General features: G+C 43.0%; 1 protein-coding gene across 3 annotated transcripts in view; it reads right to left on the bottom strand.

The window, feature by feature from the left end:
• LOC307267050 (myosin phosphatase Rho interacting protein) overlaps positions 1-25,586 on the bottom strand; it is a 47,967-nt gene that overhangs the window by 12,312 nt on the left and 10,069 nt on the right. For 2 of the 3 annotated variants that reach the window (XM_080049245.1, XM_080049244.1), the window contains exons 4-18: positions 19,824-19,975; positions 19,659-19,743; positions 19,138-19,309; positions 18,318-18,732; positions 15,029-15,155; positions 13,527-13,631; positions 11,271-11,327; positions 10,241-10,309; positions 10,061-10,150; positions 9,822-9,931; positions 9,065-9,626; positions 8,468-8,605; positions 4,144-6,714; positions 988-1,135; positions 359-476 (exon numbers count right to left, since the gene is read on the bottom strand). In XM_080049245.1, coding sequence (XP_079905371.1) covers positions 359-476; positions 988-1,135; positions 4,144-6,714; positions 8,468-8,605; positions 9,065-9,626; positions 9,822-9,931; positions 10,061-10,150; positions 10,241-10,309; positions 11,271-11,327; positions 13,527-13,631; positions 15,029-15,155; positions 18,318-18,732; positions 19,138-19,309; positions 19,659-19,743; positions 19,824-19,975 — 4,919 coding nt within the window. The remainder of the gene's footprint in view (positions 1-358; positions 477-987; positions 1,136-4,143; positions 6,715-8,467; positions 8,606-9,064; positions 9,627-9,821; positions 9,932-10,060; positions 10,151-10,240; positions 10,310-11,270; positions 11,328-13,526; positions 13,632-15,028; positions 15,156-18,317; positions 18,733-19,137; positions 19,310-19,658; positions 19,744-19,823; positions 19,976-25,586) is intronic. The other variant, XM_080049246.1, reaches the window with a different exon arrangement.

Below are 25,586 nucleotides of genomic sequence, written 5' to 3'. Positions count from 1 at the left end.
TATGGATCCAATACATATTTATATTTCCTATTCTTAAGAACCATCTGTTATCTGAACTACAGCTGGGTAACTCTTATGAAAGAACAGATAAGTCTATGATTTGGCGCTTAATAACAAGGACGTTTTTATTCCTAAATAGTGTTTAAACCCGTTTTGAATTCATATAGAGCTACATTGTAAATGTTAAGTATTTTTTATGCTCATGCGGCAAACTCTGTAATCGTCCTACTGAAGACTCTACTGTTCATGCAGCTCCCGTAGCTTCATATTTCAAGAACAGAATTTATGTTCCCAGTCCTGGCTCAAAAACAGCCAGGTTGTAAAGACCATAGTGCAGTTTCACATTGGAAAAACTTACTCGTGCTGTCTGCGAAACTCCTCAATATCTGCGTTTTCTGTGTTGTTGTTGGCCTTGCGAGCCTTGTCCAGCTCCTTCTCCAACTCCGACCGGTGGGCGTTTTTCATCGCTTCAATGGCTAAAGGAACAGATAAAAAACAGCTTTGGTAAGTACAGCGCACATTTTAGACTTTGTTCTGAAATTGTATCATTACAGTGGTCGGCTCAGATGAAACATGGCAGCACGATCAATCGATTGCGTGAAAATGTGTATCACGTTAGTGATTAAAGGTGGAGAACGCTTGATGACACTTTATGGTGTTAATACACAGCCTAGGCTCTGTTAACCAGCATGTAAACAATGTGTATGTAAACAAAGGAGGGCCACTGTAGCTGGCAACATGCTCTTTTACAGAGCCTAGGTTGTGTATTTACACTGGATTTTTTTTTTTACTGTGCACACTCAAAGTACAGGCAGGTAGTAGTTGTTTGGTATATATTCATTGATTTTGACAAAAAAAAGACGTTAAAGGCTCCACATTTTAAGACGGAGCGCTCCGAGCACTTCAAGTTAAAAACAGTTGAGGACCAGCGGTGGGTTTCCCTGGTCCTAGCAGAAAGACATTCCCCTGTTGTTTGCTGTCATTTACCAGAGATGGTGGCGGCCGTCTCCTCTGCCAGCAGCCTCTCTTTCTCCTCGTGCAGGTTCTCCAGCTCTCTCTGGTGCTTCCTCAGCAGCTCGTCCACAACCTTCTGATGGGACTCCTCCATGGCTGTAAAGCCCCGCTCGCAGGTGGCCTAATGACACCGCAAAACATGGTGTGAGTTCACGCTTTATCTGGAACCTGCTCCAAAAAAAACAAAAACCCTGGGCCCTACAATGTAAGTAGGTCAATATCATCATTATCACTGTTATGTATTTCCAGCAAATCACTTGCGAGCGACAGCCTGTTAGCCAGGAGCAAGTTGAGCCTGCTGCTGCGTGAGTACAAAAAAGGGTTAAGAGAAATGACAGGATACACAATACACACTGAAGGAATGCATAGACAATGAGAGAGGAGGGAGTGTGTGAGAGAGGATATGTTGCCATTTCCTATCCACAGCAAAACAACCACTGATGATGTTTAGAAAGTCCTTATGCTAAAGTAAGCTCATAGTAGCATGTATTTGTATTAGGGGTCTGCGACACTGCAGCTAAAAAGGTGAAGTCAGCGATTATAGAGAGCTTGTTGTCAAAATCACTAGGTCAAAATGAGGGAAAATCTCCTCATTATCCGCTAACTGCACATACTGTTTGTGAACTGGCATTAATACAAAGCCTAGGCTCAGTAAACTGGTATTTAAACAAAGACTGTGTTCTAACACTGGATTGTACTTCAGCACACACACACAGTACTGACAGGTAGTGGATCGTGAGGAGCGATTTGCTGATTTCGATAACAAGCATTCTCCAGAAATGCTGAATCCATCTTTAAATGTATTTTAAGCTTATGGCATTTGTTAGGCCAAATAAGCACCTTTTGTTGGTGGTATGGCGAAAGGGAGAGTGGAAAATATTCCTCATCAACACTCTTTTATAGTAAGCCACTACAGTGCCATTATAACTACGGTGCAAGTTTTCCACAAGAAGGGATTTCAATGGCCCAAATGAAAAACCTGAACCGGCTTCCGTTCTCTATTCACTGCCACTAATCTGGGGGACTCAGTCGGTGGCGGTGCTGCCCCGGCCTACGTTGCCTCTCTCTGCCTCAATCTAACTCCAGCCAAACAAGGGGAAATGGAGGTCCGGTGTGTTTTCACAGGGATCAACCCCCCCTCGGGAGCTCTGAGACCCAGGAACCCACTGTGAGAGGCTGAAAGTCTCCCCCACAGAGCAAACATAAACTTCCTGCTCTGACATCAGACCCCAGCACAAAGCTTTATTTAGAAGCATGTCAGGCTATGTTTCTTGCGTGTAAATATATAATGGGTCACGGCGAGGGCATAGACAACTCACTGCTCAGACACTGCAGAGTATTTAGTTGGCTAAGGGATAAGCTGACTAACTGAGTATCCATCCAACATACTGTCTTACACTAAACCACAGCAGGTAAAACTCACTTTTCAAACGTTTAAAAGTACAGATCTGATTGTGTCACACAGTAAACACAATGTCTTATTAAGACCAAACTGACGAGGACTCTTGCTGACTGTCGGTGATGCTTAGTTCTAAACTTAATTTTGTGAATCTTTTTCAAACATTGTAATTTCTCAGTTTGAATGCTTGGATAGTGGATACCTTCCTGGACTCCAGACATTTCTTCATTATGCCCTTACAATCTCATAATCAGCTAGCTGCAAACGTACAAATACAATGCAACATTACAAAGTACATACTGTGTATACAGTATGTGATCCATCTTTACACATTCATGTCTCAAGTACTGAGACTTACAAACATATGAGGATGCAGTTTTAGTCTGATTTGTAGAGAATTTGAGATCCACACTGCTGGATTTTATTTATACAACTACCCAAATAAAATGGTGGTGAACTTGTTCCTAGCATTAAAATAGTACATTTGAAAACTGCAATCCTAACCGCACCATGCTTTTCCACAGACAATGTTGTTGCCGTTCTCATTAGGAAGTATGTTTCAGCAAAAGTTGGAAGTGTTGTAAAACTATAACCGGGTCTGTGGTTTATCATGACTGAGCAACTTTGACACTGTTTATGGAGAGACACTTCTGCCGAACCTTTTTCCATTTCCTGGGTGCCTTGAGCAGCACACACTTTACCCTATTGTATTGGGCAAACAAATAAATTAAACCAAAACCATCTGCTTGGCCATTTCCAGCATTAAGGTATATGATGTATTTGAGTTAAAAGGATAAACTGACTCTTTATTACAATAACAAATCCCAAGCATACACAGCACAGAATAAGTTTTGCTGTCCAGCTTTTTCCAGAGCTTTCAAGCACATTGCACTGTCTCTACCAGTGAATCAAGTCATTGGCTCAGTTTGCCTGGAGGTTTTCTATAATTTGCCACTTCTTATCTCTTGACAAAAGTTCCATATTTGGGTCAAGTCATCACAATTGTGCCAACAACTCCTTGCGATGCTGGAGACAGTGAGATGTTGTGAGCCCTAAAAAAGGGATAGGTAAACCTTGAGGTGATTTAATTACTTTACTAAGTCAAATCATTTAAATATAATGTCATTAGCTGTTATTCAGAGAAAGTATAATCTAAAATGGATAACTGTTAGTAGAAACAGCCAAAGGAAAAGAGATCAGACCCATACAAATTTAGCTCATAGCCAAAATAATTTTAAATGATAATTGGTTATTTTGATTCCAAATAATCCTAAATTCAAAAGCTTTCAAAACAGGGTAAACTCTTTGCCCTTAACAATGCCAAATATGGCATAGCTGAGCCAAAGGGTTAGAATAATAAGCACATTGAACTACAACCAGAGGAACTCATTTCAGAGGACAAGAGGCCTTTATGTTGTGGGAGTGGGGAAGAATGATGCCTTTTTTATTGCTTATCTAATAAGCCATGAATTACTCATAACTGATGGTGATCAAACTTCAAAATGGGTTCCTCAGTATACCACTACTGCAACATCAATGATCGCATAAATCTACAGGAGGTTAGTTTGCATGCAACACAGAAGAAAAGTGGTTTACGGAACAAAGAGCGAGAGAGTGGGCAAGGTTGGGGGCGAGAGGGGGTAGGAGATGGGAAAGGAAGGGGGGGATCTGGGAATGCCACAAAGGAACACAAGGCATCACAGATGGACGACGGCAAGGAGCGCTTCCACCTTCAGGTGTTCCAGGTCCTTCTCGAATTTCAGGCGCAGAGTCGTATTGTCTCCCTGCTCTTCGCGTCGTCTCATCTCCTGGGTCATGACTGAGACTTGGGCGACCAGTTCTTGAATGCGCTCCTTCAGGACGGACGTTTGAGACGAGGCGTGATGTGTTGGTCCACTCTGGTCAGTCAAGATATGGTCTGTGTTTGCCGGGCTCATCATGCTTCTCAGCTCTTCCATTTCCCGGTCAAACCTTTGTGTGAGGTCCGTCCTCTCCATCTCGTGCTGCTTCTTCAGGTTCTCCATGCAGTTGGTCAGCGAGTGGATTTCTTTCACGTTTTCTTCTGAGCAGAGTCGCAGCATCTCGCTGGCCTTAGCGTTTTCCTGCCTCAACTTCTGCTCGTAGCTTTCTTTGACCTCTCGTAGTTCATTCGTATGCCTGGCTACCATGTCGTGAAGCTCAATGTTCTTGTCGAGTGAGTCTATAGGCTCTCCTTTTAACTGGATCAAAGCCTGTGGCCCTGTGGTGGTTTTCAAAGAATCTTCACAGAGTTGACTTTGAAGATCTGCGAGCTTGGACTCAAGATGTCTAGTGGCTTCCCTCAATTTAGGACAATTTGGACAATCCAAGCTACCAATCTGAACTTCTGCCTGCCTTTGCTTTAGATCCTTCTCATGTTGTACTTTAAATCTAGTGATCACATAATACATGTAGGCTTCTTTAAAGGCCTCACAAAGATATTCAGATGACTGTTTCTGTTCACCAAAACTAAAGCTTGCTAGAGCCAAAGACACAAGCTTCTCATCCTTGGCCAACTTCACACTGGACGCAATCTGCTTCAAAACGTTTGCCTTTGCTTCCAAGATCTCTGTTAACTCTTTAAGAATCAACGCATATGATTCATTGTCAAGCCATCTGTACATTGCTGCCAAATCTGACTCTGTCACTTCCTCACTCTGTGGACAAATCCTCCTAATGAAGAGCATCAAGCGCTTCTGTGCCATCATCTGTTCTGCTACACCTCTTCCACAGCTGTGTCCATCTTTCTCTGATGTACCCAACAGTTGGCTCCAGAACTCTCCCTCTATTACCAACTTAATGTCTTTCTGACTCAAGCTGAGTGGCTCTCCTTTCGAAGAATCAAATAAAGTGCTTTTTAAATCACTAAACATTTTCTCTACATTTACATCTACCTTTGCTAACATCTCTAAAACCTGACTAATCCCAACTGACATCATCTCAATCTCTTCTACTACTTGCTTTGTAAATCCTTTATTCTCAACCTGCTTTTCTCCGGCATCTACACACTTTCTAACTGTCTCCTCGTTTCTACTCGTCTTCATCTCCAACTTCGCTCGCAGCATTCTTATTTCATTTTCTGCTTCTCGTAGCTTCTCCCTACTGACTCTTTCAGATTCCTGGTTTAGTGTGATAAGTTCCTTGTTCTTGGCTTCAAGCTCCAAACAGCGATGCCCTGTAGACTGAAGGTTTGCCTCCGCCTCATATAACTTTGCTTGGGCGGCTTCAAGTAGCTCTTTGAGTTGCCCTTTCTCCGAGTGCAACTCCTCATCCTCATAATCTGGTCTAAAGCCCAGACCTTTCAGGGTGGCCTCTTTCAACTGCAGCTTCTTCTCAGTGTCTTTAAGGGTGTTGCCAAGCTCCTCCAATGTAACCAGAGCTTCATGAAGCCTCATGGATTTCTCATTCAGCTCCCTCTCATAATACTCTCTGTCTATAGCACTGGCCTGGTTTTCGGCCAGTTCAGCCTTCACTCTTTTCAGCTCTTCCAGGACCAGATGATGCTGTTTGCCACCCTGCTGGCTGATCAGCTCTGCTTTGAGTCTGTCTATTTCTCTGTCAGCCTCAGTCAGCTGGTTTACTATCTCCTGGCATCGTTGTTTCAATGCCCCGTTTTCACTGGTTAAAAGTTCAACCCTCTGAGAGAGCATCCCAATTGCCATCTCGCTTGTCTCCGGATGGTTTTTAATTTCTGAGAGGGGGCAGTAGGGGCTCTTCAGGCTTTCAGAACTTTGCTTCTGAACCTTCCCCACTAAATCCTCAATAGTTAGAAGACGGGATTCGTATTCACGAATGCTTTCTCCTGCCCTGGCTAGACTCTTTTTTAATGTTTCATTTTCGATCTCTTGCTGGTACTTCCAGGTCTCCAAGAGCATGTGAAGCTGATATTTTTCTGCCGTCTCTTGATTACAACTATGGGACCTCAATAATTGTGCCAGTAGCTTCAGGGTCAAAGGTTTATCAGTTATCAAGTCTTCCAGTTCTTGAATGGCCTCGGCACTGTCCTGGAGCAAGAAGCTAACAGTTTTTTGGACAGGTTCAACAGGAGGGCCTTCCAGAACGAATGGTTTTGGGGGTTCAGGAAAGTAAGGGTCCGTGATGGGGAGGTGAGAAAGCGAGAGGCCAAGCTGTGCCTGCATATTGCGCTTTTTCAGCTCTTGCAGCTTCAGGAGCTCTTTGGTCTCCTGGTACTTCTTTGTTAAACTCTGTGCTTGAGAACTAACCAGTTCAGGCCTCTTCGTCTGGGGCTCCACATCAGCCTCCAGACCCAAAGGGGGCTCGAGCTTGGAAAAGGGGACCAAACATTTGGTTAACACACAGCAGGGGTGACACAAAGCTTGCTAATCATTTTCAGCGTTAATTAAAAACCATTGCCCTCTAATTCTTATTCAAAAGTGAAATTACAATTAGCTTTCCCACATGATAATCCCAAATTAGGTGAATTAACAGTGATACAAAAAAAATCAAAATTCACTTTGGTTTAAGTGGTGTCAATTCGAAGCATAGGAAAGAGATTAAATGGCCAGGGTTAGTTAATTACAACATAGCATGCATATTAGATGGTTAAAAGTTACCTAATGTGGTAAGTAATGCAATATTAGTTTCAGCTAGATGGCTTACTCAAGGATGGAGGGCATACCGGTTCCTACAAACACATTTCTGAGGTTCTCTGGTCCAAGCTCATGTCTTGCATCAAAGCAATTATTTTCTGAATGGAGATAGTGAATTGTATTATACTAATAAAATCTAATATATTTTCAAGCTCTCTTCATAATTAACTGCAAGTGACTTAAGTGTTTCATTTCCAAAACAAAAAGCAACACAAAACACTGCATACACTATCATTTCAATACAAAAGCAGTGCCTGACTTTCACTCAAACTGAATAGTCTATTTAAGTAACCATTCAGCCTCACATCGACACACAAGCACAGAAATTCATCAAACTTCACTTATTTATGCTATTACATAGCTACATACAATATTTGTTAACCAAACATAACAATTGGATGGTCTGTAGTCAGCAGTTAATAGAAAATGAGAATCTGACATCCATGCAAATAATTAGATAACAAGCCAAGAGGTTATTATTCATACATTTAGAGCCAACCATTTCAGTGAGTAGAGCTATAGTGCCAGTGACTAAGGAGGATTACATTATCACTAAATCTGAATGAAAAAAATAAGCAATAAAGAATCTTTAGTTATGTTCTGGAAATGATAATACTAAAAATTAAATGTTACCAAAATAATCTGGAACTGATATAATCAAATAGTGATTTTAAAACAAATGATTTTATTTATTCTATGGAAATTGGCCAGTAACACAAATTTCAATTTCTTTATGATTTGAGTCTTTTATGTTAAATTTAATATTTGGATTTGTATGCATATTAGAGGGGGAATGGTTGAAAGTTGTAAATTATTGTTGTGAAGTGTTTTTTCGGACAACCTGTTTTTCATGCACGTTTTTTCGTGTTTTATGCTTCTCTGAGGTTGAATAGGTAATCTATCTTTCCAAAAAAAAAATGTTTTAACTGATTAGGGGGAATAGAAATATTGTAACTATAACTAGCAGTCAAGTTAAAACAATGATTAATTTTGTTTTCATTTAGAGTGAAACAATCCTCAAAGTCACATCAGCAACCACAAAACTTGAGTTCCTTTGCCCAAAAACAACGCAATACTGAAGTTACTGCTGGCATGAGTTCAGAATACAAACGTACAACTCAGCGATAAGAGAATAACTAGTAGTAGAAGCCAATGTAGTTATAATATCTAAATGTTCTGTTTTGTACATGCAATGAACTCATGCAGAGGCAAACACCTGTAGCCATGTGTTGCTTTGATGTCAGTTTGTATGATGTTTTTCTTCAGTACAACAGAGTACCACATGCAGAGAATGTTACAATATGGAGGAGAAAACACTGCTCAAATGACAATATACGCAGGATATCAACAACAGGATTTCCCACCATAGCGGACTAACATAATGCAATGCAGCTGCACACTGAATACACAGATGGTAATAACTCACCGGAGAGATGTAACCAGTGCGGATGTCCGTGTCTCTCTCCAGGGCCGTTCTCAGCTGGAGCTCCAGCCCCTGCTTGTGCTTGTTTGAGTCGAGGAGCTGCTGGTGACAGCTCTCCAACTGGGACTTCAGGTCCTCTATCTGCAGGAGAACACAAAGCTTAAAAGGTGTGTTTTGACAAATGTGAGATGAATTAGGTGTAGTCACCGGTGGGTTTTAGGCCTGAACAATAAACTGTTTTAATATCCAAATCAGGATTTGAGAGGGCATTTTTTTTTCACACTCACATAACTAACAGTGTCTTAACAACCTGGTGAAAGTAAAAGTTGAGAAGAGAAGCAGCTTTCACTTGTAAATGACAGACAGCTGGATTGTCACCTGCAGGATTTAGAGCTGTGAAGCAGGTCGTACTGTCAGTCTTTGAAGCTATGGGCAACTGCAGAGCTGTACAGATAGCAACTATTACAATACTTAATACCATATTGTAGAGCGTATTCTTCCCGTGGTTTGTAGCTTGCTGTGGTTCCCTAATAATCTAAATAAGATATTTACTGGTTAGATTTGAGAAAAAAAACTATTTTTATTCTCCACTACACATACCCCTTGTTTGTAATTGTCCAGTAGCTGCTCCAGCTGTGCAGTCTCTCTGGATTGCAGTGTGGTGGGCAGAGGCACCCTCCTTTCGTCCCGTAAGGGCGTGCTCTCCACCTGTTGCCAGTGTTGTTCGATCACCTCCTCCACCCTCTGCTGCTTTTCTAAAGACTTGGGAGCTAATGAATGCGTTTGTGCGACTCCCTCTCCACTCTCACGGTCCGTCCTGCCTCCATCCACAGCATGTTCCCCCGATGAGCTGGTGGTGGACTCATACCTCTTGCGTCTCTCCTCTCTCCTCCTGTTGCGGTCCAGCTCCCCCAGGTCGGCCTGCAGACACTCGGCCTCCTTGGCCCTCTGCTGAGCCAGAGCCTGGGCGATGGGTCTGAACTCTGCCCAGTCGAAGGTCTTGGAGCGGCCTTCCCTCCTACGTTCGCGCGCCCGGCTCTTTACGACGCCCGAACCGGCTTCTCTTTCAACGGACGAGGCCCCCGAGGAGAGGGAGTCTCGGGCCACGTCCGGCCTCACCAGACCCTCCAAAGGACCGAAGGAGCCGTGATCCTCGGTGGAGCTGAAAGGGAGTGGAAAAAAGGCAGAGAAGTTAGTTTCAAAATGTTTCAACATCAAATGTCCAATCTGGCCTTAGCCTCCCCCCCTCATTTTACCTTGTACATTTTTGCTGGAGTAAAAGTAGTGACATTTATTTTAGAATGTATAGAAATTCCTTGGAAAATGTGTGCAGAAGTGCTGGCCTGGTTGTACCCACCTTGCCACATCAGGGGCAGTGGAGGGTCTGACGTTCTTCATGACTGCCTGGATCCAGTTCCTTCGTATTCCAGCCGTCATGGCCGACAGAGTGTGCACTCCCTCCTGGGTCTAAACATTTCAAAGCATCGTGAATTAAACACTGTGACCCAAGAAATAGGAATTATACTGCACACGTCTAATTGAAATCCAATAAAGTTTTATAGTCAAAACATTTGTCCTTCATGAGAAGCCTCTTACATGTATTTGGAAGCCATAGTTGCGTTGAGCCTGGTATTCAGTGACGTTGTAGCAAGTAGACAGGTCAATCTCACCGTCCAGGTCGGAGGCCTGAGGGATCACAAAGAGAAGACAAAGGGTTACAACAGTCGTGGACATTACAACATGCGATAAGTATTCAAATTAAAGCAATGAGCTCACCTCCTCTGCAATAGAATCCTTGTAGTATCGCAGGCTGTGATCCGTCAAAACAAACCAGTATTTCTTCCACTGCAACATGGACAGGAGAAAAAGAAGACAAAAATGGTAAGAAGCTGCTCGGTTGCTTAAAACCTGCTCTATGATGGCAGAGTGTACGTCAAACAAAGATGTATTTTAAAGCTTCAGGCTCCCCCTTTGTTTTTTCAGTCCATTTAAGATACGACATCAAAGTATGACCACACCATTTTAAAGGCCATAGAATGCTAAATGGTAAATGGACTTGACTTATATAGCGCCTTCTAGCCGATTTTCTCAGCCCCAAAGCGCTTTACATTTCTTACCACATTCACCCATTCATACACCGATGGCAGTTGCTGCCATGCAAGGCGCTCTCTGAACCATCGGGAGCAATTTGGGGTTCAGTGTCTTGCTCAGGGACACTTCGACATGTGGCGGGGAGACGGGGGATCGAACCTCCGACCCTGCACTCCAGAGGCGATCTCCCTACCCACTTCGCCACTGCCGCTAAAGGCATAGAGTGCTTCAGTCGGACAGTTCAGATGCTATTTGAACTCCTATCTTTTTCATAGCACCGTATAAATACCAACAATGTTTCTTTATTTACTGAACTAACAATATTCTTTCAATTTGGGTTTTACTTTTGTTTTTATTAGTGCTGTCAAAGGATTCAAATATTTAATCGCGATTAATCGCATTAATGTCATAGTTAACTCGCGATTAATCGCACATTTTTATCTATTCTAAATGTCCAATCATTTATTTTTGCCCCATTATCTTTTCACATTTTAATGCTCTTATCGCACTCATTCGACACCCTTGTAATTCAGTGTATTTTTTTTAATAAATATCATAATTTCCAATTCAGTGCAAATAGCTCACAATGTAGATCCCCCCACCCCTAGAACAGCATACACAAACATAATTTGAACTTTATAAAACAACTTTGCCACTTTTATTTGATATTTTTTTACAAACTCAATTTACAGCAGATTAACAGCTCATAAAGTACCTGGCCTTGCTCATCCAGCCTCACCATCCAACCCTTCTTGAAGTTCAGTAAATCCGGCTAGAAACAAAAAGACAAAAAGGAAAGAATATGAGGAAAGCTTGTGGAAGATAGTAGGAGACTATCTTCAGATGTCAACATGTTCAACATGCACAACAATGACCTCAGAAGAAGTCAAATATAAATACAAACCATGTTTATCTTTTTGAGTAGATTACAAGCACTTACCTTCAAATATAACAAAATAAAACTGATTATAACTTCACCCAAAAAATGGTGCTAAAGAATTCCTAAATGATATTTTCAGGATTTCAATTATTTCAAAATGACATTGTCAATGTTACATAATTAGACACAGCAGTAACACAAGCCCACTTAGGCAACTGAGGGCAGAAGTTGACCCTACCAATGGATCAGACAAATTAAATATGATGATATGAGATGGGGTCACTGGTCAGGGGCAACTTCTGACAGATTTGTTGGCGGTCTGTGCTAGTCCAGCTCAGGATGCACAACCCAGTGCTCAATACTGTTGTGAGCCCACACAGTGGAAGAAACACACATGTGCATGGTGACCTCAGGAAGCAGTGCTAGGCTGTGATATACACACGCTTTCAGACACACAGACAGACAAACACCTGTCTCATTTCATCAGCCAACATAAATATAACAACACATAGAGCACAGAACGGGTGCCATGAATACACACAGAGTGTTGGGTATAACCTGGAGAGGAGAGGGGGAGGAGGGGCTGTGCTACTCCCAGCAGCATGGAGGTTTGGCGGACAACATCCACACCCTCGAACCACCACAACATGGCCAAAGAAATATTAGGAAAAAGGCATTTTAACTATGATAGAAGTCATACACTTCTTTTGCAATTTGAATTAGATTGATACTCATAGTTCCAGTTTACAGCATAGGCTCTGTAAACAATGTTTGCTAGCTACGGTGGAGCCCCTTTGTTTACATACCCTTTTACAGAGCATAGGCTGTGTATTATGACCAGATTTTATTTTCAGCAGACACACAATACGGACAGCTAGGTGATCGTGAGGAGATATTCACTGATTTTGAAGTTCGAAGCTCGAATACTGCAGCACAAACAAATTCTCCGCTCCCTCCCTTTATTAAACTTACGCCAGTAGATCGAGGAATATATGTTTTCCAAGCGGAGCTGCCATGCTGTTGGATCAGTATTTTTTAATACTCCTAACTCTGTTACCTAACCAAATCTGGCCTCCCAGCCCCAACAACAACAACCCAGCGACCTCTCTGTCCACACAGCTCCAGACCTGGCACTGGTGCTGACCCTGGATCAGTCAGCTTAGCAGAACAGGAGAGGCTTTGTGTGGGAGACACACTGAAACACAGCAACCTTCAGACACAATCTCAACATTACAAGTGTTGCTTAATGTGAAAATAATCCGATCAAATATGAACCCAAAACCTCATCAGCAGCTGGATCAACTGCGTCTTGCCCTTTCTAAGAATCTACTCTAAAAGTTCATTGGTTTGTTTGTAGCTTAGGTGAAGGTTTTCTAGAAGGATTGTGGAATGCATTGCTTTTATCTTAATTAACAAAATACTGTATCTTACATTTTCAAAGCATATACAGAATAAATATTAAAAAAAGATCCGCTACCTACCTGTCTGTACTGTGTGCACACCAGATTTATTTTCAGCCGACACAGCACAGACAGGTTGCGGAATCGCTAACTAAACTTAATGTGAAAATTAACAATGAAGCACTTTATCCATAGGAAATGTAAAGTCTAGTGATATGATTATGGCTATGCATCTTCAAGCTGATTTTAATCATTTGCTGGCCCCTAGAGACTAACACACACACACACACACACACACACACACACACACACACACACACACACACACACACACACACACACACACACACACACACACACACACACACACACACACACACACACACACACACACACACACACACACACACACACACACACACACACACACACACACACACACACACACACACACACACACACACACACACAGAGTAATATAGTGTTTCACACAAGTCAAATCTAGCTTGCCCAAAGCAGCTTTCATGAGTCCTGCCAATGTATAAACAAGATGGATAACATAATCTACTGGTTAAGACAAACACAATGTGGTCGGATGAGAAGTCATTTCCTCTGTAAGAACATTGTGGATGAGTCAGTGTGTTTATATAGGAGCTTCATGACTGAAGAGATGAGAAGAGTAAACACTCACCGTCATGACGGACTCCGTGGTCCTCCTGTCCAGGGACTTGGCTCTCCTCAGAGGAGGCAGAGTGGAGGGGAAATCCAGAGCCTGACCCGCGTCATGCCTCTGCTCCTGAAAACACACACACACACATCAACACAGGAACACTTTCCCACCGTCTTTCTTTGATGTTGTGCAAGATCCCATTTGTTTGGTACAACCGCTACCTCTTTGTCAAACCAGCGTCTACACACCTGAACCTGAAGACAATGAAAACTCACTGACCATGTTTACATGCACAGCAAATTCTGATTAAGGTCCATATTCTGGTTAAGACAATAATCCAAACAAGGTGTTTACATCAGCAGCAGCTATGGGAATATTCCCGTGTACATGTTAACCAGCATATTCTTTCTGAATAGACCAGCGACCTTCACTAGTAGTGTTACGCTAGGCTAGCGAGTTCTTTTCCGCCATTAATTCCCGTCCTTGAACTTAACCGGGTTCGTATCGGAGTATTGCTGTGCATGTCAACGTGGTCACTGAAAACACACTGATAGTGTGAGGCTGACATTACCAACTTTGAAACTGTGTCTATCTTAAAAGTGTCAGCATGAATAACATACTGTAACTCAAGCTTTCATCTTTATCTGCACATCTATGCAATGTTTTCATCCATCCATGCATGACTGACAAAGATCTTAGCTTATACAATAACACGCAGTGTGTGACTGTGACTGTGTGTATCAGTGTGTTGGGTCTGTGTGTTCCTAAGTGTTGCTTGGTTTTGAGCGGTTCTGGCCGAGCGCAGAGGGCCGACCGGGGCTGGGAAAGGGAAGCGTAATCGCCAGGGGAATCCCACCACAGAATGGAAACTGGAAATGAATACAGAGCACACTGCCGACCTCTGACCTCCAACCAAAACAAAGACAGGACAGAGAGAGATGGAGGGAAGAGGGCTAGGGTGAAGGGGAAAGATACAAGAGGGGGAGGGGGGGAAGGGCTGGGGCAGGAAAAAGAAAGAAGAAAAAAAAACATGCCGACAGGTCCAATCCCGAGCTCACATCTGTTCTGCCATGTGATGTTGTTTAAGAGTTGCTGTTTACAAGTCTCACCGTATCTATTGTAAACGGCTGCACAATGTTGGCACTGTTGAATCAAATATGCACACACCCACAGGTTTGTACGGCTATACTTGTGAGGACATTCATTGTCATAATGCATTTCCTAGCCCCCTTACTCTTACCCTAACCATCAAAACTAAATGCCTAACCCCAACCCTTACAAAAACCCTAACGTAAACCTTATTCATACCTGAACTTTAAACGTAGTCTTAACCCTTAAACAGCATTAAAAGGACTGTCCAAAAGTCAGAACTGGACGAAATGTCCTCATTTTCCAAAAATGTTGTGACGCATAAGGTCTAACACTCAAATTGGTTCTCTCAAAAATAGTTGGACGCACACACACACACACACGCACGCACACACGCACGCACGCACGCACGCACGCACACAAACACACGTTACCTCTCTGTGGAAGCGTCTGTGCTCACTTCGGCCCTGTCTGGCTCCACTCCTCCCCGACTCCTCCACCTCCATTTTCTCTGGATTCTCCAGCTCCAAGGCCTCCAACTTCTCAATCACACCGGAGCGACTGCAAATCAAACCACATACAGACACAATATCCATTTAGTATTGCTCACATTATTCTGGATGGTAATGCTACTGAAAGGCCTGAGGGACATGATGGTACCAGACTAAATATCTTAATCCCCCTTTTTCAAGGAGATATTTCCAGGGACTAAACTCAAGATCTTAACTACGAACATTTTAACAATCCCGTTTGTGCTTCCACAACATCTGAGAGAGATCGGCATGATAACGGATAGAAAAACAATGGAAGCATTTCAGATGATTCTCCCTCATAGGGGAGCAACCATACAATCATGGTGTTGTTCTGTGTATTTACCTTGACTGATGTCTTGTTTTTTATCTAGACGTGAAAATCTATTTCAGACATGCAGAGGAGGATAAGGACACTCAATAGCAGACTGTCTAAACAGTAGACAATCTGTTGAAGTAAACAATTCATAGTGTTGTCTACACACAGTAGAACATTTGCTTGGTTGCTTTGTTTTAGAACACGACTGGAAGTAAACCGTTAGCACATTTTGTTTTTAGTTTTATCGCTTCCTAACTCGAAATTCTTTTCCAGCATTGCCTGGAAAGAAAATGAAGAAATGTATGAATGTAATAGATTGTGTCGGTGCCAAAGTAGAACTGTGTAGTCAAGTCTAAATGTCAAGCTGTATTTTAAGAGATTTTAGGTGGGACACCCTCGGGGGAACTTAAAGCTTGTTGTACGAGTGTATACACGCCAAGTTGCTCTATGACTTCATCTTCATCTGCTGAATACACTTTGAATGCCTCAAACTGTGAAGGACCATCTGAGATCCATATGACATGAGGAGGGCCACCTTAATATTACACAGAGCAAAATGGTGTTGCTGACAGCTAAATCATAGACATTAGAGGTACGTTGTATAAGAACTTGCTTACTAGATTAGGTCTGTCCATCTGTAACCTTCCTCATACGGTGACACAGTACACTGGCCACTCAGACCTGTTCCCACACAGGCCTTTTGTTTAGTGACATTACAGAGAGGAAGAGGGGTGAGCGGCAGGGGGAAATATTATATTACTCTTTTGGCTTAAACGCTGCCCTTATTTGGGGACTCTTGAGCCAAAGCTGCAGACCATAAAAGGGAATGACAGAGTGGGGAAGGAGGACAAGGACAGTTTGAGGCCAAACGCACACTGTATGGTCTTTTATGTCCCGGACAGGCTTGAGGGAAATTGTCATAATACAGATTGGACAGGGCCTCGTCAGAAAGCTGCCATAAGAAGATCCCATCCAACTGTCCCTAAGCAATGCAAGTCTTGTTTGTATGAAACATATTGCCCAATCATGTATTGTATCTCTGGCCAGAGACATTTAAAGAATATGAATCAGTTCATTCAGTTGGCCCCTCCAAAGGTGGAGTCAGTGAATCTGGAGAACCATAGAATATCAGTGAATATCTCCTCACGATCTGCTACCTCTCCGCACTGTGTGCGCTAACAAAGAAGTCCACTGTAAATTCACAGCCTAGGCTCTGTAAATGGACATGTTGCTAGCTACGCTCGGTCCCCTTTGTTAACATAGCCTTGGTTTACATACCGTTTATGGAGCCTAGGCTGTTTAGGGGCAATTTGTTTAGGGCATAAACAGCACGGACACAGGTAGCGGATCGAAGATATTCACTGATATTGACAAAAAGCGATTTAGGCAACAAGCCTTCTTCATTGATATGTATGAAGGAAGAGAAATGCTTTCTGTTCTTTTTAAACTTATTTTGCCATGTTTTAAAAGAGGAACTTGAGGCAGGTCCAAGTTCCATGTAGTGTTCATTTACAACCAGAGTGACTTGGCTGTTGTGTATGTCTGTACAGAAGGAGAGTCTGCTCCACTTCAAAAAACCCAAACTGGCTCAAGTGGAAGAGTGCTATGTTTATGGGGCCGTATATATGTGGGCACTCCTCCTATTTTCCCTTCCACGCCTGGCATGGACGGAGCAGGAAGCTGGCGCTGGGAGGAAAAAGATGAACCCCAGTTCACACTTTGCTTTGTTTGAAATGTTATGGTCTCTGTATGTGAGTGGAAGACCTGTGACCTCTTCAGGAACAGCACCACGTTACTGGATGGAAAGCCCAGAGTCGCTGTCTTCATACAGTCTATGTGCACAGTTAGGCATGTGCCGGTCTAATACCGTAGAACAATATGAGGAAAAATAATAGCGGTTTTGACCTTGAGTTGTCACACTGCGGTATACCTTGAAATTGGTTATTGGCACAATCCTAGACTGCTGATTAAATTATTTTTAAATCAGCTGTTTCTGAGGACAGATTTTCTTAGAAACACATGTTAAAGGGACATTCAATTCTCAGTGCGTCTTGATTTCACCAAATACAGCCTTTCCTCCTCCCTTCCATTAAAACCCACACTAGTTGTGAAAGTGTATATGTGCACATCAAAAGCTTTGGAAGCATGTGCGTCACAGGACTGTGTGTGTGTGTGTGTGTGTGTGTGTGTGTGTGTGTGTGTGTGTGTGTGTGTGTGTGTGTGAACACATGCCTTAAAAAGGATAAGCCAGAAGCTCAAGTATTTCCAGACCAAAGTGTCTGTAGCAAGAAGCTGGATTTCCAAGAAAGCACTAACCTGGTTCATCAGGTTAAATCAGAGGATGATTTAATACTAGACGGTGTCAGTCAAGTGCAACAGTCTAACTCAGTCTCTCTAACAGTCTCTTTGTTAATGTATTTTTATCCAAGGCTCTTTCAGCAGTAGAAATCACCTCCTGGACCAGACTACTAAAATAAAGGTGCAGACAATCTTATTTTGGATTGATTGTTGCTCAGTCAAGTCACCAATGTAAGCCATGCTACACCGGCTCTCTACATTAAAAAACATTGACCTTCAGTGTGAAGTTTTAATGCAAACCAAACATTTCCTACAGCTTCACATCAAAAGCATGTCGAAATGTGAGTTACTTTCATGAACAGGAGCATAGCGCATCTACTCTTCTCCAATCTCTACTACCATGTTTATAATTAAATGATCTTATGAAATTGAAGCTTGGTTTGAGAGATGCTGCATTATGGGAATGGCAGGATTCCTCTTTGAAGGAAAGTAAAGTAAAGATATCTTTACTTCTACATTACAGCGTTGACCCTTGTGAGTCCCCTCCCTCATGCAGAAGCTGCAGCAGTCCCGTACCTCCTCTCGGGGCTGAGGACAGCCTCCCTCTCCTGCCTGTCAGGGCTCCTGTAGCGGCTTCTCTTCTCAGCCTTCCTGGCCTCGGCCTCCAGCCTGCGGGCCCGCGGCGTGTCGTGGTGGCTGTAGGCGTGTCCTCCTCTCTGATTGGCCGGGTGGCTGTCTGTGCTGGTGACGGTGCTGCCGCTGGCGTCAGAGTCCAGCGAGCTGACCGAGCCGCTGATGTGTGAGCCGTTGGAGAGCAGTGAGCTGCCTGAGGGGAAGGGGTCGCTGGGGGCCGGGGATAGGCAGCGCGGGACGCCCCCGAAGCTGGAGCAGGAGCCTGTAGGAGAGAGCAGGCCGGGAGGGGCAGCACCGTGAAGCACCGGGCCACCACGGTCCACCTCATCTCCATTCACAGAGCCCGCGTCAGAGCCACCTGGGCAACGGGAAGAGAGGAGGTTACACAATCTCAAAACTAGAGGATGCACCAGTAGAGCGCATACCATTAAGGCAAACGTTTCTGTTGCAGCGGACACGGGTTCGAGTCATTTACTGCATGTCTTCACCCTCTCTCTCCCTATTTCATTCCTGTGCTTAATACTATTCACTAAGATGAAAAACACCCACAAAATATTTTTTATACAAAATAAAAATGTCCTAGAGATGCATCGCATGTTTGGAAACCAAACAAAAGTGGTTTCTTACTTGCATTGTTCATCCAAACAAGTGAAGAAACTGAATGATTTCTTATCATACAATGACATTTTTCATGACAATATCGATCAAATAGCAAGGTGGAGTGATGATTGGTCAAAGTATTATGGCGAGAGTTCCTCCTCACCTGTGTGGGGCAGCGGTGATCCTGGAGACAGATCAGCAGTGGGCCAGACAGCGGCCCCCTCAGCCTCCCTCTGGTTCAGCTCCTCCTGCCAGATGATGGAGCTGGAGTCTGGACCCTTCTCAGCCTCAGGGATACCAGAGCCTGTCACTGCTACCTTAGCTGGACCAGGCTCCTAGAAATCAACACATTCAACCGTCAAAAACAATGAATAAACAAAAGTGGAATATGATGTCAAGGTGTGACTAGTACCCTTACGCCTCGTTTCCACGGCACATTTATTTGCGTTTCCACTGTCAAGAATAGGGAAGGGTACCGAAATAAGCAAGCCATGCCTGAACTATATTTGTCACACTTTGGTTGGGGATACACTGTGTCCCGCTGCTGTGATGTCACTATAGTACTATTTCGGCAGTAAAAACGCAATCCAGCTGAAGGGTTCCCGTACCATAATGAAACGTGCCGTGCAGAACCGAACTGTGCTGCTGAGTGAAAACAAGGCGGTAATGTACAGGGGGGGTTACCTGGGAGGTAGTAGGCTCCACCTTGCGTTTCTTCTTCTGGTTCTGTTTGTTGGTTCGGGGGTAAACCACCAGCTGGTCACTCCACCTGGGAGACAGAGCAGAGTGCTTTAGGACATTTGCGTTCCTTACCCAACCCATCAGCAGACACACATGAACCCAACTCACCCATTGATTATCTCTTTATTCTCTCCTCTGATGAAGAACTCCTGCTCGGGCGTGATGATGCACAGTGAGTTCTTCTGGCCCGTCTTTGGCTCTGCGTCGATGACGTCCGAACACTGGTTCATGTTCACCGTGCCCTGAGGCAGCGTGCTCGGCTAGAGGAGACACAAGAACGTTCATCAGCCTCTATCATTGAATGACAACTGGAATGCTATTGCAACACTTAAGACACTGGTACGGAGAAAGTGCAAGATATTAGCAGTGGAAAGTAAAAATGGACAAAAGTGGAAAATATTTCAATGGAATGTTTGAGTCACTGCTTTGTTTCCATATCGGATGTGTGACGTTGGTACTGAACAGCGCAATCATTGCTATCACATTTCAAATAGCTGAGGACTCAAACAGAGAAGATCGGAGGGAGAATGTGTACAAGTGCTGGGCAGTGTTTCACACCAAGCCTCCTCCAATCCCTCACTCCTCATCTGCCTCTCTCGTCAATAGGCAGATTCCAGGCCTGTACTACTGTATGGACGCCTAGCTGTTATCAACCGATCGCCGTGGTAACTAGGCAAATCCTTTCACTTGTAGCGCACACTGAGTGAATGGGGGAGATGACAGCAGTGGGAATGCTGGACTAAAGCTGCTTTGTGTGTGTGTGATCAGTGAAGAAGGTAGAGTTGGGTCTGCTTTATACGCCGGTTCAAACACAGAAAGATCTTGGTAGTAGGCATGGCCCAATAACTGGTTTCAAGGTATCCCGCAGTTTGAAAAAAAGTAAGGTTTCAAAACCGCTATTGTATTTTTCTATCATATTATGCTATCATAGAAGTTTATTAATGTTCAGAATATTCTTTAGGCCTATGTTGTTTAAAAAGATTGTGCTCAGCCAGAAAGAAAATTGTTGTCTTTTACCCAGACATTTCAAAATAACTCATTTAAGAGCTATAATCGCAAGACCGTGAAACCATGGTATTTTTGTTTAAGGTTTTCATAATGTTAGAATATGATACCGGCCCATGCCTACGCTGGTATTAAAACCAGAACATTTTTTAACAAGGCAACAGATTGAACACTGATGTAGGTTCAATGTGTTCTCTTTGCAAGGATATAAATTGCATTGTCACTTGGAGCCGTTAACTTATTGTCTTGTTAACATCAGAGAGATGAAATCCCCTAAACTTCCTCTCCAGCGTTTATGTGCGTCTGCTGTTATCAGCCTTCATGCCTTGCCTCAGATGTAAAACAGGTGCTGGCGATCCCTCTCTCCAGCTCCTTTTAAGGCCACTGAGAAACACAGATCCAGCTTTATTAAGATCTGCCCGTAAACCCCCGGGGGCTGCCAAATATGGCAATTAAAGTGTGCCGCACTTTAAGAACTCAAGACGCTGTGGAAGAGAACTGAGAAGAGAGTAGCAGTGGAGAGATGTGTGGATCGTATCGTAGTGATATTTACCAAGATGAGAATGGTAACTTAAATTCACTACAAATTGAAATGATATATTACATGTCTAGGAATCTATAACCACTAAATGCCCTTTCTTACCAAACTGATTCAGAAAGTATGGAGCCACAGGAACTAATCAACTCAGGAATGAAATAGGGAACTTCAGTTCTACCTTATGCATTTGCACCAGATATGATTGTTAAGACTAGGGACACGATTAGGCAATGCATCAAATGAATCCATTGCAACTCAACTCTTCTTCTTATTAGAGTTTTTTGGACTAACCTTCAAGCAATATGAATGCTACCTTATTTTGAAAATGAGTTTGGAGACAAGTTGTAACACTTTAAGCGAGATTTCCCATGGAACAATGGCAAAAGGAATAGAATTTAATTTAAGGGTTGGTGGTTACTCTTGGGATACATAGGTTAAGATTCCATCATTCCTGAAATGCATCCTGGTCCCTTTAAAAAGTATCTGTGGTGGAATAGGGGTACACTTCAGAAACTAGAGATGAAAAGAATAATCACTTGGTAAATCACCCAAAAAAAATTGACATTGGCGACTTCAATGTTATTAACGGATATATTGATAGGGTCCTCATTGTGACGGTTCCCAGATTTTTGTTTGACTTGTGTGTTAATAATAAACTGTATTTCTTTAGGTTTTAGACGGTTAATTGTCTAATCTAGAAAACAATTGGCAGAATAGTCGATAATGGAAACTGTTGTTAGTTGGAGCACTGACTTAAATGCAGATGTCTAGCCTTTCCATCCATTGAGGCCTCTTAAACCAAAGGACTCGCCGTAGAAGAAGTTTTACCCACCAAAGACCTCAATAAATAATATCATCTGTTTACTGTCTGCAGTTAGGACACTTGACATGAAAAAATTAAAACTGCATTATCCAAAATCAATAGAATCTAGTTTCAATTACTTAACTCAGGAGACATATCCACATAGTCAGAGTATGAGCTTAAGCAGAGAGAAAGTGACGCTCACACGGCCGGGAGGTAAGCTTTCTATGTTGTTGCTGTTAGAGGCAGTGTCTGGATCTCTTAAGTCTAACTGATCCTGGTACTGAGATAATAAAAGTAAACGTGTTGCTTAGATACTGCCCTCTGCTATACTGGCACCAAAACAAAGGAGATTTCTTTGCCAAGGCTACCATTCAAACGCAAATGAATTGTTGAGGGTTTGATTTGTACACAAGTGGGCCAATTCTATATCCTCCAATTGTCTTTGCCTTTCCATTGGGTGGGACTATTTTTAGCTTTGCAAGGCGATATTATTAAAACCAACCACTTTCTCACAGGCTCCTCGTGAGATGTCTGTCACCATGGCTGACATGACACGAGAGGCTATAAAACAATCCAAGTCTTTTTTATTGGTGCCCATGCCCAATGGACTTTCCAAGAAAAAAAAAACTCTAAAAACGGCATGAAAAAACAACTCAGAATTAAGTGGAGTACACCCACTCCATAAATAATAATAAATCCTCCAGGAGACTTTTTACAGGCCGAGCCAAAGGCAAGTCGGCCACAGCAGGCTGTGTAGAGGAGACTGCTGTTTTATAAGGTACATACATAAGCCTTTGACACAGCAACTTCCATCAAAACAATTCATAGAAAGGGACTGCCAGTCCAGCTCCCCGTACACTGTCAACGCTACATGCATTGGAAACACTTTCAGAATGTCGACAACAGTGGCTCCAAAACAGAGAATACAGTGGGTTAGTATAACACACGAGTGACAGAACTGCTTTGAATGTTCTTAAATATGATGAAAGGACAGAAGCAGCTCTGGAGTAAAGTGGTCCCCTCCTTCAGCATGGCCCCGTGGTCATTGACCTTTTAACCTTAAAGCCGTCATGGTGGTCTCACTATATTTCCATCCCTCTCGGTTTCTCCATGACAGTCCATCTCCCTTTCTATCCATTTACAGTTCACCCCAATTTCATGACTCTTAAAAGCCACAGTGATGTATTTAAAAAGTGACAGGAGTATTTTGCGGAATCTAGTGTTGAGATTCTAGATTGCATCTCTCCCTGTCTAACCCTTACCTTTGGGAGGATTTATAGAGGCTAGGGTGGCCTTCAAGGACAAGAAGCTATTAAATATGGCATCATCCACCACTTCCTCAAGTCTTTCAGCCATATCAAGTCATGAGGTGAAGATGTATTTAATTTTCTGAATATAAAAACATGTAAGGTTATTAAGTTTGTCCGTTCCGTGCTACTGTAGAAACATGGCGGTGCAACATTGCGGTGCACCCCACTTCTATGTAGGATGAACAGGTCATTCTGAGGTAATTAAAAAAACTTTATATTCAAGTGTATACACTAATTCAAACCTACTTATGAACATTATATTACATTTCAACCAAGTCTGTTCTGAAAAACATAGATAAATTCTCCAAGCTGTACCTTTAACTAAACTATCCTTCGAACTGTTGGGCTGTCTGATGCACTACCAGTACCAGCGCCAAGCACCAGCAGAGCCGGGAGCTTGCTGTGGCAGGCCGTGTGTGGAATGTCTGGGTCTGGGGCATATCTGACGTTTTCCTCTGTGGTTTTTCAGGGGGCTGCAGCTCCTTTCTCTCCTGCTCTCTGCGCTCCTCACTGCAGTTCACCAAATAAGGGCATTGGAGGAGGAATGCTGCTTGAGATGGGAGAGAGCATCTTTCCCTCTGCGCTCGTGGTGAAAAAATTGTTTGGCTTTTAAGAGGCCACTGCTTTTCAGATAGCACCCCGCTGTCTACTGGGCGGAAAATAGCTTGCAATGTCATTGTTCTTCAAGAGGATTCAGATGAGTGGAGCTTCCCTACGGGTTAATATGGGTCTTCTGACAGTATCATTATGATTATCATCAAGTCAGATATGTACAAGCATACACACTCGGATCCTAGACTGACTAAAAACACAGAAAAAGGAAAACGAGATTAATATCATCCAGCTTAAATATGAATGAAACTAAAAGTGGGAACCTTGGGGGGCGCTCGTGACGCAGCGGGTAAGAGTTCCATTAGTAAGTAATCACATGTATTAGTCTTAAAAGGTGAAAACTTATACGTCCACTTTTTATGGCATAAACCGCCTCAATATGAGGGGTTTGTCGACAAGCAGCAATGAAGGAGGAGATAATGTGATCAAGGGTCGTTAAACAAAGAGTGGGTGTGTGTGGTTCCTGAAAAATCCTCCACTAAAAAGCCATGGAGGGTAGTGTTGCCAAGTCCACTCTTTGTAAGCGACTTTGGGCTTTAAAAAAAAAAGTTTTATGATAAAGTTGCTTACAAATATTGGCTGTTGTGGGTTGCAGTTTTAAGTTAATTGTCATCTATCTTGTTATTTTACTATGCTAGCCTACTTTTAAGTGATAAAAAAGGTCACAATCCAAACAAAGGATTTTCTCCCTTGGTGCAATGAATATGAAGCCTATTTATATTAAAAAGAGTGTTTTCAAAAATGTAAAGTTGTTGATGAAGTGGATGCAATGAAAATCACACAGAGATGGTCAATAGGAACTTTATTATCGGCCATGATATGTGTTACATGGATGTTCATAGGCCTAGGCTATTTGCCATTGTTGAAGAAATGGTCCAGGAAATATATATAGAGATATTTCTTTCAAAAGATCTGGCAACACTGAGGATGGAGTAAAAGAATGTAGAGCTCGACCCCTGACCTCAAGCAACTGATATGTGCCCTCCACCGGTCGGTCGATCCTCTGGGTAAACAGAACAATGCTGTTCCAGATGAGATCAAGAGCGTTAACGTCTTGTTAACATGTTATCAGCTTTGGGGCTTCTGGACAGTTGCTATCCTGAGGGGTCCGGAGCACAAAGCAACCATTTCCCTGACCTACTTTTCCACATGAAAAGACCTACAGGGACAATGAAGCGGACAGTTTTGGAATCACCGTTACAATGAGAGGAAAACACACAACTGCACACCACCAGGCTGGGTGTCACTGGAAACGCATGACACAGTGGAAAACACGCACACGCAAAACGCACGCAAGGACGCAACCGAGCTTCCTCCCATTGTCATCGCTGGCAACACAAAGAGATCCACCAAATGTGACTTCAATGGGCTGGCTTACACTCAAGAGTCAGGCCCATCTCCTTCTTCCCCCCTTCACTGTCCGACACACTTACAGAAACACACCTGCTGAAAGAGGCTTTGCGGATACCATAAAGCTGGGAAAAAAAGTGTTTTGAAAATTGAAGATATTCAGATTATGTCATCATTACACATGTAAAAGCAAATGTGTGTGTTTCTAGCAGGCGGGCTGGTAGTGTGTGGCCACCAGTGTTTACACACAA

Source organism: Ammodytes marinus, assembly GCF_949987685.1.
Source record: "Ammodytes marinus genome assembly, chromosome: 20".
NCBI classification, from domain to species: Eukaryota; Metazoa; Chordata; class Actinopteri; order Uranoscopiformes; family Ammodytidae; genus Ammodytes; species Ammodytes marinus.
The sequence above is the reverse complement of the archived record's forward strand: the minus strand, read 5'-3'. Positions and strand labels throughout refer to the sequence as shown.